General features: G+C 54.8%; 2 protein-coding genes across 2 annotated transcripts; one reads left to right on the forward strand and one right to left on the reverse strand.

The window, feature by feature from the left end:
• Nucleotides 1-1,979: 1,979 nt before the first annotated feature.
• CTHT_0013270 (putative ubiquitin carrier protein) lies at nt 1,980-2,619 on the reverse strand (the record flags this gene model as incomplete). The annotated part of the gene is made up of 4 exons (XM_006691780.1): nt 1,980-2,161; nt 2,220-2,351; nt 2,413-2,501; nt 2,561-2,619. 4 exons carry the CDS (start codon nt 2,617-2,619, stop codon nt 1,980-1,982), a joined length of 462 nt encoding a protein of 153 aa, XP_006691843.1.
• Nucleotides 2,620-3,826: 1,207 nt separating this feature from the next.
• CTHT_0013280 (uncharacterized protein) lies at nt 3,827-9,267 on the forward strand (the record flags this gene model as incomplete). The annotated part of the gene is made up of 2 exons (XM_006691781.1): nt 3,827-3,993; nt 4,122-9,267. 2 exons carry the CDS (start codon nt 3,827-3,829, stop codon nt 9,265-9,267), a joined length of 5,313 nt encoding a protein of 1,770 aa, XP_006691844.1.
• Between the last annotated feature and the right edge of the window lie 5,652 nt (nt 9,268-14,919).

A 14,919-nucleotide genomic window follows, 5' to 3' on the forward strand; every position in this document is an offset into this window, starting at 1 on the left:
CGGGACTGCTGTTTAGTGTGTGTTGTTTATTGTAGGTATGTGTTGGGTATCTCGAGTCGGGGAAAGCGTCACGAGACGTCCAAGGGGCAAGGCCAGAGGGACAGAGAATGCAGAAAAAAGAATCGAGAAATCAGAATGTGGAAAGTGGTGTGACGAGTGACGAAAGAATGGAGGGCAGGCCGGCACGATACGAGTGGGACTTTGGGGGGGGGGGGGGCACTGGGCCTGGATCGCGGCGGGACGTGGATTGGATCGATCACGGCTTGCAGCTGCAGCGTGCAGTAGTGAGCGAGCAGTGGGCGTCGGGCCACTGCAGTGGTCTGTCCAGTGAGCGAGGCTGCTGCGAACAGGACGAACCAAACAAGAGTTAACTCTTGACAGCGACGGGCGACGGGACGTCGTCGGGGAGACACTGTAGCTGGCAGCGCGTGCAAGAGACAGCCACGAAGGATGGATCAATTGGGATGGGTGCACGACAGATGCCCGTGTCGCCGGCTGCAGGTAATTGAGGGTTCAGGTTTGACAGATCGAACGAACGACGGTCAACAGCGAACGACGAACGAACGAACGGCCGAACGAACGAATGAATACGTAAGGGGATTGGCTATCTGAGCGCCTGCTCTTAACTTGCTCTCTGGTCGGTTCCCAGTTGAACGTGGAACGCGACGCAGTCTTGAGTGCCAAGAAGAGAGAAAGAGAGGGACGGGAACGGGGAACGGAACAGGAGGCTGACTTTGGGGCTCTCTCTCCCTCTCTCTTCTCTTCGGGTTGGAACTCGAAGCTGGGGGAACAAGGACTGGAGCCAGGGAGCAGGGGAGCTAGTGTAGAAACCTAGCAGGGGAGAAATGCCGTTGCTTTTCCACTTGCAGGCGCAAGCCTGCAGCCTGCTTTTTCAGCCACAGCAGCCCTGGTCCTCAGTAAGTTCTGTCACCACAGGGACCACAGCCAATCCACAGCGAGTACGACAGCAAACAAGCACAAAAACACAGCATCAAGACATCATCCACCCACATCCACAGCTCATCTCGTCAACACCAAAGCAGGAAAAGTGAAAACTGCACGGCACGACATTGCCAAGCAGAGCCCCCCAAAAGCCCAAGAAGAAGACCGGGTGGCTGGCGCCGGGGCCTAGCTGCCGCCAGCGAAGCCCAACTTGGCTCAGTCGGGTGGGTTCAAAACGGCCATGGTGATGCCACCAGAGACCGCCGGCGAGCCTAGCCCGGGGCCCGAAAATTCGTCCAATTTTGCGCTTTCCGGGGCTGAAGACCAAGTTTTTTTTTTCTTTTAAATATATATATAATAAGGTGCTCAGTTCCGTGTATGCGGCCATCGTTTGTCTGCACGTCTTGACAGCGTAAGGGCAAGGTATTGTGGATGCGGACGCGCAGTCTGGCCTGATCTCTTTTCCTGGCGTTGAGCCTCAGGCCAAGACCCTTGCGCCGTGGGTTGGGTGCAGAAAAAAAAGAGGTGGATCGAGCCGACAAAAGGGGAAGGAGGGCCCAAACTCTGGTTCGCTGGTCCATCCCTGTTCGGATTGTCCCGCTCCACATGGATGTGGGGCAAGTGGGGTTTTATGCGCTTAACGGATTTGCTCCAAATGAATTTCATATTGTCGCCCACTCCTTTTCATTGGCCGGTGGCATCATGAGGATGGCCGGCGCTCAGGAGTTAAGGAGACTCGGCACTGGCGCTGGCGATGTCATCTCAGTGCGTCCAGCAACGAAATGCTCTCTGTTGTGTAAGTGAGCCGGTACCTGCTACATATTCTCACCCTCCCGTCTCCTCTTCAGTGGTGGCAATGAAAACCCATGCCATTTGCTGGGGATCTTCAAGTCCGTATTGCTGAAAACCAGTGCGCCCCAACAACCACACTGGCGCGATATGTGATATCCCCCGTCAGTTCGCCGCAGAAGGAACCTGTTTGTGTCTGCGGATAACCCGTCCTCTGCGCAGCCTTGCCCGTCTTCCCCAAGCACCCCCTATTTCTTGGGAACAGCATACTTTAGTGTCCATTCCCTCGCTGTCGCGATCGCCGCTTGCTCGTCCTCCTTCCAGCTCTTCGCCACGTCTGCCGCGAGCGGGTCGTCGGGGTTCGGCGCGCCGAGAAGCGCTTGGATGGACAGCAGGATCGTGCGGATCTGGAGCGCCGGGGACCAGTTGTCTGGGACCGTCAGTACTTTCTCTTAAGCCTTCTCTCCAACCTGGCTCTCAACACCCACTCTTCAGCACATCCAAGCAGATGCGGCCCAACTTGTCAACATTCGGATGGAAGATCTTGGTCAGGAAGCGGATCTTGGGCGGCGCCATCGGGTAGTCCTCAGGCAGGAAGAGCTCGAGCTTGAAAACGCCGCCTAGCAGACACGGTAAGCAAAGGGTCGGTTGTGATGGACCTGGACGTCAAGGAAGGCGCACCCTCGTATGGCGACTGCGAAGGCCCATGGATCTCGACATCAAAGTAGCGGAGGTTGTCTTCGTGCGGGACGGCGCTGATCCCGGGGACCCTGTTGAAGGGTGTTAGACTCTGGCGCATGGCGTGAAGAGAGTAGGTTGACTGGCTTACGGCTCGGCCATCAGCCGCTCTGTCTCCTTGACAATGCGCTTCGGTAGACCGGCAGCCATGATGCTAGTGGGATCTGGATGTGGGGCTCGATGCTCTAGTTGGAGGAGAAATTGTGGTCGTAGAGCTGACACGCCTAAACCGTGAATTCAAGGGCGGGGAGGGTTTGCGACAGCGAAGGGGATGAGGGGTTCACGAGTTACGTGACGGGGCAGCCTGCGCGAGTAAGTGCCCGTCTGAGCCAAAGTGAAAGAAGTTGACTGTCACGGGCCGTAAACTGAACTGGAGCAAGAGGCAAAATGTGCAAGAATAGCGTCAGGCTCCCAGGCGTGGTAGTGCCGCGAACAACGAATGCTTAGGTGTGTTCTCTCTCTGAAGTCCTGGGGTCTCAGGCTGACTGGGCAAGTGGGATGAGTCCATGGACGAGACCGAAGGTGAGGCAGAGGGGGGTTCTCCGATAAGCGCACGGACCACCGTAGGCGCTTGTCGATAAGATGCAAAAAGGTGGGTATCAGGAAAATCCACTGCCCCAATGCCGTCTCCCCCAAGCGTCCGATCTCCAAACTTGGGGCTTTTGCTGCTGCAGCTCTACTTTAAGGTGCTGGGCCCTTCCCTTTCCCGGACATCTTCACCACCATCAACCACAACAACCGCAGCTGGATCTATGCATTGAGGGACGACATACCCCTATGTTCCGCGGGCTCTGGGGAGACTGAATCCCAACTTAATGCCGCACTTACAGACATCATCTGCCAACTGCATACTGCACCACCTGACGAACATCACCATCTTCGCTGTTCACTCTTCACGTCAGCATCTGGACTGGAACTGGGCATTGGAGTGACTGTACACCGCTGCTGCTGCTGAGACTGACCCGGCAGCCACAAAGCCTGGCGGGTGGCCGTCCTTGGGGAGCGTGGAAGGTCCGGCTGGCCGCTCAGATGGCGAGGCTGGTGACAACCATTGTCACCAAGTGCTGAGCGTACTTAAAAGTTTAAGCTGAGAACCCTGAGGGCCTGTCGTGTGATGGTGTCATTCTTGCCCCCCTGGCTCTTGTTGACCACCCTGACATCATCCGGCGACCTTCCTGATCCTGGCCCATCCAGGCTGCCCACTCGTTGTGGATCTGTCGCTATATCGTCAGCGTCCCTTAGGATCTGAACCTAAACCACTGGCAACTGGCACTGCTACAGCAGTTGGGCATCGCTGTCCACTGTTTTGGTCCTGTACAATGCACCGTGTCCTGCCCGCTGCATGCTACCTAGTACCATGTCTCTGGACTTTGTCCATCTAGGCGGGGGTCCCCCGAAGAAGACCAAGACGATCAAGTCCGCCTACGACAGCGAGAGCTGGGACAACGACTGGGCATTCCATGTTGATGGCCTCGTCGGCTCGGCCACCATCTCGCCCTCGGGCCGGGACGTCGCCCTTGCATCGTAGGCTCTGCAACCCCCCCCCCTTCCTCTCTCCCCTTTTTTTCCTTCCTCCTCCTCCTCCTCCTCCTCCTCCTCCCAGCTCTTTACCCCTGAAACCTGATTGCCCACTGACATCCCTATCCCCCCAGACCCGAAGGCCTCGCCATCATAGACCTCGACTCACCATGGAGTCCCCCCCGCCGCCTCAGCAGCCACGGCCTGCCCTGGCTGGTCGTCGACGTGCAGTGGTCGCCCTTCGCGGCCCGCGACTACTGGGTCGCATCGACGGCCAACCACCGCTGCCTCGTCTGGAACCTTAACATGCGGGACGACTCACCGACCGGCGCCATCGAGCACTCGCTGCAGGCGCACACGAGGGCCATCACCGATATCAACTTTTCGGCGCACCACCCCGACTCCCTTGCCACTTGCTCTGTCGACGGTTACGTGTATTGTTGGGACCTCCGCCGGCCGCGACAGCCTGCTCTTGCGTTTTGTGACTGGTTTGCGGGCGCCACGCAGGTTAAGTATAGCCGGCAAGATCCGAATATTTTGGCGTCGGCTCATGATCGGTGGCTGCATATCTGGGATATACGGAAGGCTGCCGAGCCTGTGAAGTCGATCTGTGCTCATACGTCCAAGATTTACGGGATTGACTGGAACAGGACGAAGCCTACCTGCCTTGTGACGTGCTCTCTGGACAAGAGCATCAAGTTCTGGGACCACTCCCAGGAGGGCGACTCCCCGCAGAGGGTTATTCGGACTGACTTTCCCATGTGGCGGGCTCGGCATACGCCTTTTGCTTATGGGCTGTTGGCCATGCCTCAGACAGAACCGGGCTACTTGTATCTATACGACCAGCGCTTGAAGCCCGACGACCCGGTTGATGGTCCTGTCAAGCCAGTCGCTGTCTTCCCCGGCCACGGCGAGCACCACAAGGCTAAGGAGTTCTTGTGGAGGAGTCGCGGCGGCGTGAGCAACGATGGCATTGACAACCGCGAGTTCCAGTTGGTATCCTGGGGCGAGGACAATAAGTTGCGCTTGCACAAGGTCGACGAGAAGCTGCTTGAAACGGTCGGCCATGTGCGTGGCGGCCCGGTGATGCAGAACCTTGTGCTTACACGCAAGGGGGCAATCTACAAGACATTCCGTACGGTCGAAGATACCGCTCATCGGGACCACAGGAGTCCGACGATGAGTGATTCGCGTGCGCCACAGAGTGCTCTAAGCCTGGGGTTAAGTCGCATGGGACATTCTTGGGGGAGGACGACCATGAAAGCCAAGAGCAACATGGTCAGGCACCTCGACAGGAGCCAGCTGCAGATCGACTGGCTCAAGCGCATCACCATGTCAAAACCAAAAACCGCCTCGGCCGATCCGGACGGCGAGGACATCTTCGGCCCCGAATGGGCCGACACCGAAACCATACAAGACGAGCTCCTCCGCATCAGCAGCTCTCTCCCCAACGTCAAGCTCGACAACATCGACATGGAGTCCCTCACAGTGCACGCTTCGCTCAAAGGACCGTGGGGTGTCAACCGCGAGACCATCTTCATCAAAGTCCGCATCGACATCCCCACCTCCTACCCCAAGAGCAAAGCCCCCCGCTTCTACGTCGACAAATCCTCCTTCATGCCCGACGAGACGCACGCCAAGCTCGAGGCCGAGCTGCATGAGTTAGCGAACCGCTTTCTGCAGAGGCAGCAGAACTGTCTGTACATGGCGTTTACCTATCTCTTGGGAGAGGTTGATCTCGAGTCTAGCACCGCTTACTTTAAGAATGTTCGCGACTTCGACGACTCCGACGGTCTCGCCGACGACAGCTCCAGCGAGGAAGACGAAAGCAATATCCCGGCTGGCGACTCCGTCATGTCGCAGGAGCTGAGCGCCAGCACCGAGCTTGATGCTGACGCCACGCTAGCAACGGCCCAGCGCCAGGCGGTTGCCCCGTTACCACGATTCTGTGGCGCGCGGTGGTCGAATGATGGCAGGCTGGTGTGTTTCTTCCCTACCAAAGAGGAGAAAGCGAGGGCGTTGTTTGGTGCGCTGCCGGATTCTTCTAGGGACAAGAAGGGGGAGCCGACGTTCGCTGGGTTTGGGAGGCTGGATCATGACTCGCCGCCGCCGAAGCACAGATTGCATGATGATGCCTCGGGGACGGAGGATAACCTAGATGATTCGGACGACGGGGCGTCGACTTCGTCGTCGACGGATTCCGAGCCGACGACGGTACACAAGATTGGCCTGTGGTACCAGCCTTATCGGCACTTCCGACGCACATGGAGCGCGAATGACTCGGTGCGATCAAGCGGCGGGGGCACTGGACCTGGAACAGGCACCGGCACCGGCACGAGCAGACGACGCCCGGGCCGACCGAAGAACGTGATTTCGATATACAACCTGCAGAGCGAACTCCCGTCGAAGAAGGCCTTTGCGCAGGAGTACGCCATCTTTGGCGACGGCGCCGACGTGTGCAGCCATAATGCGGCGGTGGCCGAGAAGTATGGCGAGCCAGAGCTCGCGCACGTCTGGCGGTATGCGGCGATGCTGTTGCGCAGGGATGTACCCTTGGAGATTCATGAGCGGTGGCATAAGGGCCAGCCGGTACTGGTTATTGCGAAGGACGCGGTCGCCAGGGCGAGGGAGGGGGATTTGCCGATGGAGGTGGAGGAGGAGGATGTCTCCGGTGCGCCGTCGACCGGGCCGAGCCTGGCAGGGAGAGTCAGATGGGGGTATCATCCGCTTGCGAGGGACATGATTGACGACTTGTTTGAGTACTATGAGAAGATTGCGGATATACAGATGCTGGCTATGTTGGCGTGCATCTTTGGGGATTACTCGATTGAGGAAGAGGCGGCGATCGCGGCGTCACATTTGCCACAGCCGAAGACGCCTTTGCCGATGAAGGCGCCGTCGTTTTCGTTGGAGTATTTTCCGACCGACCCGACGCTGTGGAATCTGAGCAATTGGAAGAGCCAGGCTAGCTCGGGTGTCACGACGCCCAGGACGGCGAATACACCTGCGGTGTACTCGGCTTCGCCCAGTGAGGAGGAGCTGCATGGATCGGTTGAGCCCAGGTCGAATTCCTACTCGTGCGGGGAGACGCCGCCTAAGGTTGTGAGGGATCATCTGAGGGATGTGACGAGTCAGACCCAGAGCTTGTCGACGTCGCCCAGCAACCGCCTGCTTCAGAGGGCCAACTCGACCGTCGCGGCTGCGTTTGCTGCTAGCTTACCCCGCGCTCTAGCCGGCATTGTGTCTGCTTCGCCGCCCGATCCTCTCAAGAAACGCCTCAGCCCGTCCGAAACGGCGCCAGGGACGTTGACACCGAATGCCCTACCCACCTGGGCCGGCTCGAGCGGGTCCAACGCCGGCGGCGGTCCCGACACCCCGGGTACATCCCGCACCTCCCTCTCCGACGACGAATACACCCGCGACGATTTATTTGCGATGGTACCCGTGGCGATAAACTGCTTTTCCGAAAACCAAGGCCTTTTTGACGACGACGGGTGGATGTCGACCCCGCTCATCGACCGCAACCGTTCCCAAGTGTACTCGAACTACCGCTATGCGTATGCAGAGATGTTGCAGATGTGGGGACAGCCTTTGTCAAGGTTGGAGATTATGAAGTTTGATGTGCTTAAGGAGGATAAGCATCATCTTTCTTCATGGTTCCATAGTGCTGCTGCTGGTGGGGGTGTCGGGGGTGCTGGGGAGGAGGGAGGGGGTCCCTCTGGACCGGCGAATACCCCTACGCCGTTTTACGGGGCTGTGCCAGGGTCGCCGACATCGCCGTTTGCCGATCGAAAACATGCCCATCTGCAGGATCTACTTAATTCCGGGCGAGCGGTCGACGTAACAGGCTTCTGCCGCATCCACCCCAACACGCCTCTCGAACCGGCCGAGTATTTACGTCCCAAGACCCCGGCTGGCCCCTCCCCCTCCTCCCTTGATGTCAACCCTCCTCCCAAGTTTGTCAACGGTGCCGTAGGCGTCTGCCACCTCTGCGTCCACTCGCGTGACCAATCTGATTTGATCCCGCAGACAGAACTCGAATGCGTCTACTGCTGGGGTCCGATCATCGGTCTGTATGTGGCGTGCCTGGCGTGTGGGTGTGTCTCGCATGAGGGGTGCTTAGCAGAATGGCATGCCCTGGGGGGTGAAGAGTGTCCCGTAGGACATGAGTGTTTGTGTGTTGAGCAGGCGAGTAGTGCCGAGGGGCCGGGGGTTTGGGTGGGTGTCGGGAGGGCATTGGGGGCTGCTGCGGCGGAAAGTAATGAGGAAGGGGGGGGTGGTTTTGTCGGGAAGTTGGAGGAGTACGAAGGTAAAACGGGACGGCAGGGAGGGACGAGGAGGAGGCCGCTGAGTGCGGATGGAGGAGCGGTGCAGTATCAGGGGCAGGGTCAGAGGAGGACGGGGGGAAGGAGTAATAGTATTACGGGGCATGACTTTGTTATTGTGGAGGGGAGTGAGAGCGGGAGCACAAGTACCGTTACGGCGATACGGAACAGCCCGAGGAAGGCATCTGGAAAGGGTCCGGGTCCGGGAGGGAAGAAGGGAGGTCAAGCTGCTGCGACTGGGAGTAGCTCTTCTAGCAGCGCCGACCAGAAGCCCGTCCGCCATCACCATATGGGAGTCCCCTCGCTAACCGTTACAAATCCCTCCCCCGGCAGCGAATCCCCCCCTGGACCCTCGGGAACGACAACATCAAGAGACGCGGCACCAGCAGGACGTTCCTCAACATTTATCTTCCCCTCGGCGCCCACCTCCCCGTCAGCATCATCCCCCCTCCTCCCCCCTCAAGCCCCTCCCTCCCCGTCTCCGCCTCCTCAACCTCCCCCCCTGCCCTTTGCCCCCATCTCCCTCGCCCACTCCTGCTGGTCTAGCCCCCCTAACCACCACCACCACCACCACCACCACCAACAACAACAACAACAACAACAACAACATTATCATCATCAACACCACAACCAACAACAGCACGTACCCCCCTCGTCATCAACATCCTCTGCGTCTAGTTCGCACCACAGTCCATCATTAGCCACGTCGGCGTTACTCCTAGCGGGAATAAAACCCCCTCCCACCGGCGACGAACCGGTATCCGCGGCGCAGCTGAGTCTGGGGAAGAGGCTTAAGAGGTCGCTGGAGGCGGCGGCCGCGCAGGAAAGGGGCCATCATTACCATGGGCAGGGGCATAACCCGGGGGAAGGAGCGAGTAACAGGCCGGGGATCATGAGGAGGAGTACCTCGGCGTTGGGGGGTAGTTGGGGGGGTAAACACAGGGGGTCGGGGTGAGAGGACTAGGGTTAGGGTTGGTCAAGGGGGTTGAGTGGGGTTATGTTTGGGTCTATTTGTCTATGCTAGGGAGATGATAAAACATAACGAGGAATTGGTATACGTACAAGCTTTTTTGGAAAGTGATATTTTGGGTATCTGGGTAGCAAACTATTGGTAGTGTCTGATATTATTGTGGTCTGGAGTAGGACAGGGATGTGTAAAAAGTGTGATGCGTAGTGAAAATAAAAAGGCAATAAGTTAATAAGTTCATCTCATTCAAGGTCTTACTCATTCCAAATCTGACAGTTTGCCATGGTAGATGATGGTCCCATGAGGTCTTTGGATCGACCTTGGTTCATCAATTTTCAATATATTTGTGTTCCTATGTTTCGAACCTCCTGGGGAATACTGACATCATCTTCATCTCGATACGTTTAATTGTCAGGGTAGAGAATCAATGAACATCACAGAGGCCATGGACGACAAAGTCACGTTAACAAACCTTCCCCTTTGAGAACACCACACCACTCTGAAGTGAGCTCTCTTTCTACTTGGATAGTTGGTTCTAAGCCATCATCAACTTCTAACGGGAGGAAGTTACACTACTTCAGTTGCCGCTAACTCACTTGATACCATCGTCATCAAGCAGTCACGAGTTAAGAAGTCAAGGTAAGAAGTCATGGAGTTCGACGGTTACACAAGCAACAATGGTGGCACAGCCGCCACATAGTCCTGTGGCGTTTCTCAGCAGGAAAATCTTACCATCCCTAGAACACGTTAATAGCCGAAACCGATATTAACCGAGCATTGTCACAGTAAACCTGGCTGATCAGGTGTTGTTGTCCAAATCATCAAGACAGTTGTCAACACTTTCGGCTGAAGTTACGCACTTTGCGCAGCTAATCGTCTATTTGGGAACAACAAGATGTAGCAAACTTCAACCAGACCCTGAATGTGATCGAGAAACAAAAAAATGACATGTCTACTACATACGCAGCTTCTCCCGAGATGTCTTCTGATTTCCAAGAATGTTCAGCTGGACAGGGGCGCTTCCTCCCTGCCGGATTCACCGTGTCGTCCCATGGCAAGCAAGCCCGCAAGCCCGCAAACCTGCAAACAAATTATGGGCGAACGGGCCGTTAGTGTTGAGTTTTTTTCTTAAAAAAAAGCTCCTTTATTCCATATGCTAGGTATCCATTAGTTTGAGCTTTAGGAACGTTCGAATCTGGAGAGGCGTTGTTTTCCTCCACGTTCCAAACATTCAAGAAGTGCCCCTTGTTTGCTTGTGTGTTGTTGTTGCCGGAACCGAGGCCATGGGCAAACATTCTTCGTAGCTGAGAAGACACAAAGGCATAGTGGACTGATACTTCTTATTCCTGTCGCACCCTGTCAAACTATCTAGAGGTACCCACGGACCCATTGTTGTGTGAATTGTTCCCTCCCCGCAGTCCAGGAATCTAGAATCCCATCTATAGTCCAGAACAGTCCAAACCTATGCTCAAATCTTCCCGGTCGGGATGCATGCATGCATGCGCTTGCTTGTGCAGGAAAGGCACAGGGTAGATACCTAGGGTGTGTAACAACAGTGGGAAGCCGGCGGGGAAAACAAATACGATCAAAAAAGGGGGGAGGGTGTTTCGGATATGGTGGGAAGGAAGTGACGTGGGGGTGGATGTTACACGCACCCTGAGCTTACTATCTTTCCCACTTCGATGAGTTATCTCGTGTAGAGGATTAGTGTGAATACTCTTTGACAAGTTCGGCCTTCAATCAACGTCACGTCACGGTTGAAATTGACAGTGACATCTATCCCACCACAGTGACACAGTACAATCCTGAGAGCCAAGTCCCTGTGCTCCTTTACCGGTCCACGTTAGCGGTCTGCTTGTCAGATAAGAACTTGAAGTGAACGAAGTGACTAGGTAGGCTACGTCACCACCGTTGTCCCGTCTGCTCTAATTGACCGAACAGATTGACATATTGAAGGTAGAAGTAGGGCTCGTAGTTCTACAGAAAGATGAGCGTGGGAGGGAGCATGGTGCATTGGCAGGTTGAGCCAACCACCTCAATCAATCGCGACGTAAGTATAATCCCATCAACACTGACACACCGACTCATCAACCACCCCGGACAACCGCCCCCTCCCTCCTCTCATCGGAGGGTTTTCCGACGGAGAAAGCTCCGCTGACCTAGTCCATCCAAACCGTTTACCGACCTCCCCCGCCTTTCCTTGTGCTTGCTTACTCATCCACCCACCTTCTTGTCCTTTTAAGTAATTCCTGAGACAAAGTTATAATACAGTTTTTGTCCAAAACCATGGCATGCCTCATTTTTTAACAAGCGGCTGGTAGGAACGTATATCTCACGTCGGTACACAACCAAATGTTTCCTTTCAAAAAAAAGTAAAAATGAAAAAAAAAAAATACACATCCCTGACGGCTGTAACTGACCACCCGCCGCTTTGAGCGGTTTTGGTTATCTCGAACCAACCCCCCCCCGCCTCTCGCAGCGAGTGACAGGCCGGTCAGACCATTCAATGCCGAAAAAAACAATCTCATTTGCAGCCCTTTCCCGGCCCCGTCTGGAACCCGTCCCCCTGCCGCCACCGGGTAGGCTTCCCGGGCCCAAGACTATTTTAAAAAAATGGTACGTACTTGTTGGCGAGTGTTTCAGCTATGATTCCTCTTGTCTGTCAACAGACTGACCGGTTTACCCCACAAGCCACGTCTTTTAACATACCATGGTGCGGATTGTTGAGACAGGCCCCAAGTCAGGGTCGGAGTCAGGTCACAGTCCGTCGGCTCGAGCTCGAGCTTATTATCAGCTCAGCTCTGCTTATTATGCCTCGGGAAATTGATCGGATAAGTACCTACCTACTTACTACATATGCAGCAGGGCTGGCGAGGATGGGATTGGACGAGATGATGGATGAGGGAATAAGGATGAGCAAACAGATTGGGAAATTTAGCCCCCTCACAGCCAGAAATATGAGGTTATCTGGCGATCGTCAAGATCTAGGCGTGCAGATGTTAGCGCCTTATCTAAGTTTGTTCTGTTTTTGAGTGCGTGCCCCGGTTCCATGGGGTTGGGTCGGGTCCAGCTCTTGCGGTTCAGGTTGATTACCAGACTTGATTCAATCGTCGAGACTCGAGAATATTTACTTGCTTCCTTTTCACTAACCATGGTTAGGGGTCTGGATTTGTGTATGCAATTCAGCTAGTAGGTACCTATGTATAAATGCACTTCATGCATTCAGATGTGCACTTTGTACGTACCTCGTCGATTCACCAATCCTCATGGCACAGCACTCTTCCCCCCCCCCACACCCCCCCTGCACTGTATAACTAACTTGTTAACAAGTCAAGTAACAAGGGATAGAGACCGGCGGTAAGCAATCTGACTGCTCCTCCCAATGGGCAGTGTCTTATCTTACCAGAGAAACAGTAATAACAGCATCGACCAGTAGACTTTGCGCGCAACCAGAAAAGCCTTGTGTCTCCATGATGACGCGGCTTCTGCAGGAGGTAGCCTACATGACTCCCGTCCGTTAACTTGCAAGATGCTGCGCTGACCCCTTAGCTGGAGCTTAGCATGCCCTGTCCTCTTCCCTTGTACTACAATACCGGTGTATACTATCTACATATGAACGCATGGGCCCGGGTCCCGTTCCCGAAGGCTGTGTGTGTATCGGTACTGGTACCTACCTAGGTATTTCTCTGCAGGCGGGTTTGCATGCCGCAGCCGAGATGATATATAGGACAGGTATTGCCACGTTGCCAACGACCAAGTCATGATCCATATCCCTACTTACCTCCCTCTGACCGACTTTTGCCTCTCTCTCTGTGTTTCTCTCACACACTCTCGCTCTCGCTCTCGCTCTTTCTCCCTCTCCCCTCTTCCGTTCAACGTCAGCTGCACGGCCTACTGGCCGGTAATATCTCCAGTATTATCGACGAGGTGTGATTTTGAGGTTGCAAAGAGCCAAATCCCGATAAAATATCGCCACCACCCCAACTGCCGTGGAGCTTCAAAGTTCTTCTGGGCAATGGTGCGATGTATACATAGAAAAGGGTGTAGTAGTGTACTGTACAACCGGAAGCACGAGTCAGCTCGCTAGACAGACAGGTAGGCAGTCAACAGGTAGCCACAGCGATGGATCACCCGCACACTACGGTTGCATCTCATTCACCATTACCATCTTGTCGCTCACTCACTTGCTGACTTCCGCAGCCGTCACATCACATCACATCACTGCTCAACTTCAACCCGCGGGCGGGTTAAGTAACCAATCCAGCGCAGCGGGTCATCTTCCGGTAGATGCTTGGATAGACGAACGGAAGGACGGACAGCACCACATCTCTGGGCACCGGTGGGGGAGAGGGGGGGAGGGGGGAAAGGGAGGGAAGGGGGGAAAGGGGCCTCCATGTATACATACATATCCGTCTTCTTCTGCTTCATAGATGGTGGGTAAGACAGAGACAGCTCCATCTGCATGATTCATGAGCCGGTCGATGAATCTGAGCCCAGGCCGGAAAGGACGGCGGACGGGAATGAGCAGCTGTACGACCACAGCCAAGCGATGGGCTTGTCCAGGGTGCCGGGTGATTGGATGGGAATATCATAGGTACCTACTTAGAGGGTCGCCGGGTGGATGAGATGTGTTCTGCTGTGTTAGGGCAGATATTTCCAAGCCGTGCAGTCTGCAGGTATGCTGGCATACTGTACCTAAACAGCACTGAGCAGCAAAACATGACGTTCCGCAAACGTAAAAGAAAAACTTTTTCCAGTAAATGAAAACTTCTTTGTCCTCCTTGGTCAACATGGGCCATGAAATCATCTGATTGTTCTCAAGTCCCCAATCACCACTCAATAAAATCTCCGCCCACGCCGACCTGAAGGAGAAAATGAACAGATGTCATCCTCCCAAGAAGGTTAACAGATAGGCTACTTGGCAAAGGACGCCCGCTCAACCCAGCTCATGGCAAATACCCCCCCTTGTCCCCGCACCACGCCACGAGATCTCACCGGTCGGTCAGCGGGGTTTGGGAGCGTCGAGGCTAGTAGTGATACGAGATCGTTTCATACCACAGTAAAGTACGTAAATTTACGGTGAATATGCTGAGAAAATTTCCGATTGCATTCTTCGGGTTAGGGTTATACTACGCGATCCTTTATACATGGCTGATATCGTGGGTGTGGTGGCAACCCTGATGAACTACCTACCTCAACCCTCTTCTGTCTCAACAACAGTGTGCGTATGTACCTAGGTAGGTATATACCCCAGGTTTTCGAGAAAAGTGTCTTGGAATGCATCCGATTATATGGATTCATTTTTCTACCTATGTGCTTTAGGGGTAATTTTCACTACCGCTTTCCAAATTTGGCAAGCGGTCATATGGCAGGACGTGCACAGCCTAACGTTATTTACAGCAGAACTTTTACGTCAGTTTGAAAAGGAAGGAATCTCAAAAAACAAAAACAAAACAAAAAAAAAGAACATATTTAAAAGAAAAAAAATTCTATCAGCTGGTCAAGCCGCGTAGCAGGGCTCTCCAACTTGGCGGTTTCCTTCCCCGATGCTCTGCAGCCAAACAACGTGATCAGGCTCCACCATCGGGGAGGGCTGGGTTCAGTTCGTCGGTAGCTACTGTGTACTGGTTTGTTGCACCT

Source organism: Thermochaetoides thermophila, assembly GCF_000221225.1.
Source record: "Thermochaetoides thermophila DSM 1495 unplaced genomic scaffold scf7180000011814, whole genome shotgun sequence".
In the NCBI taxonomy this organism is placed as follows: Eukaryota; Fungi; Ascomycota; class Sordariomycetes; order Sordariales; family Chaetomiaceae; genus Thermochaetoides; species Thermochaetoides thermophila.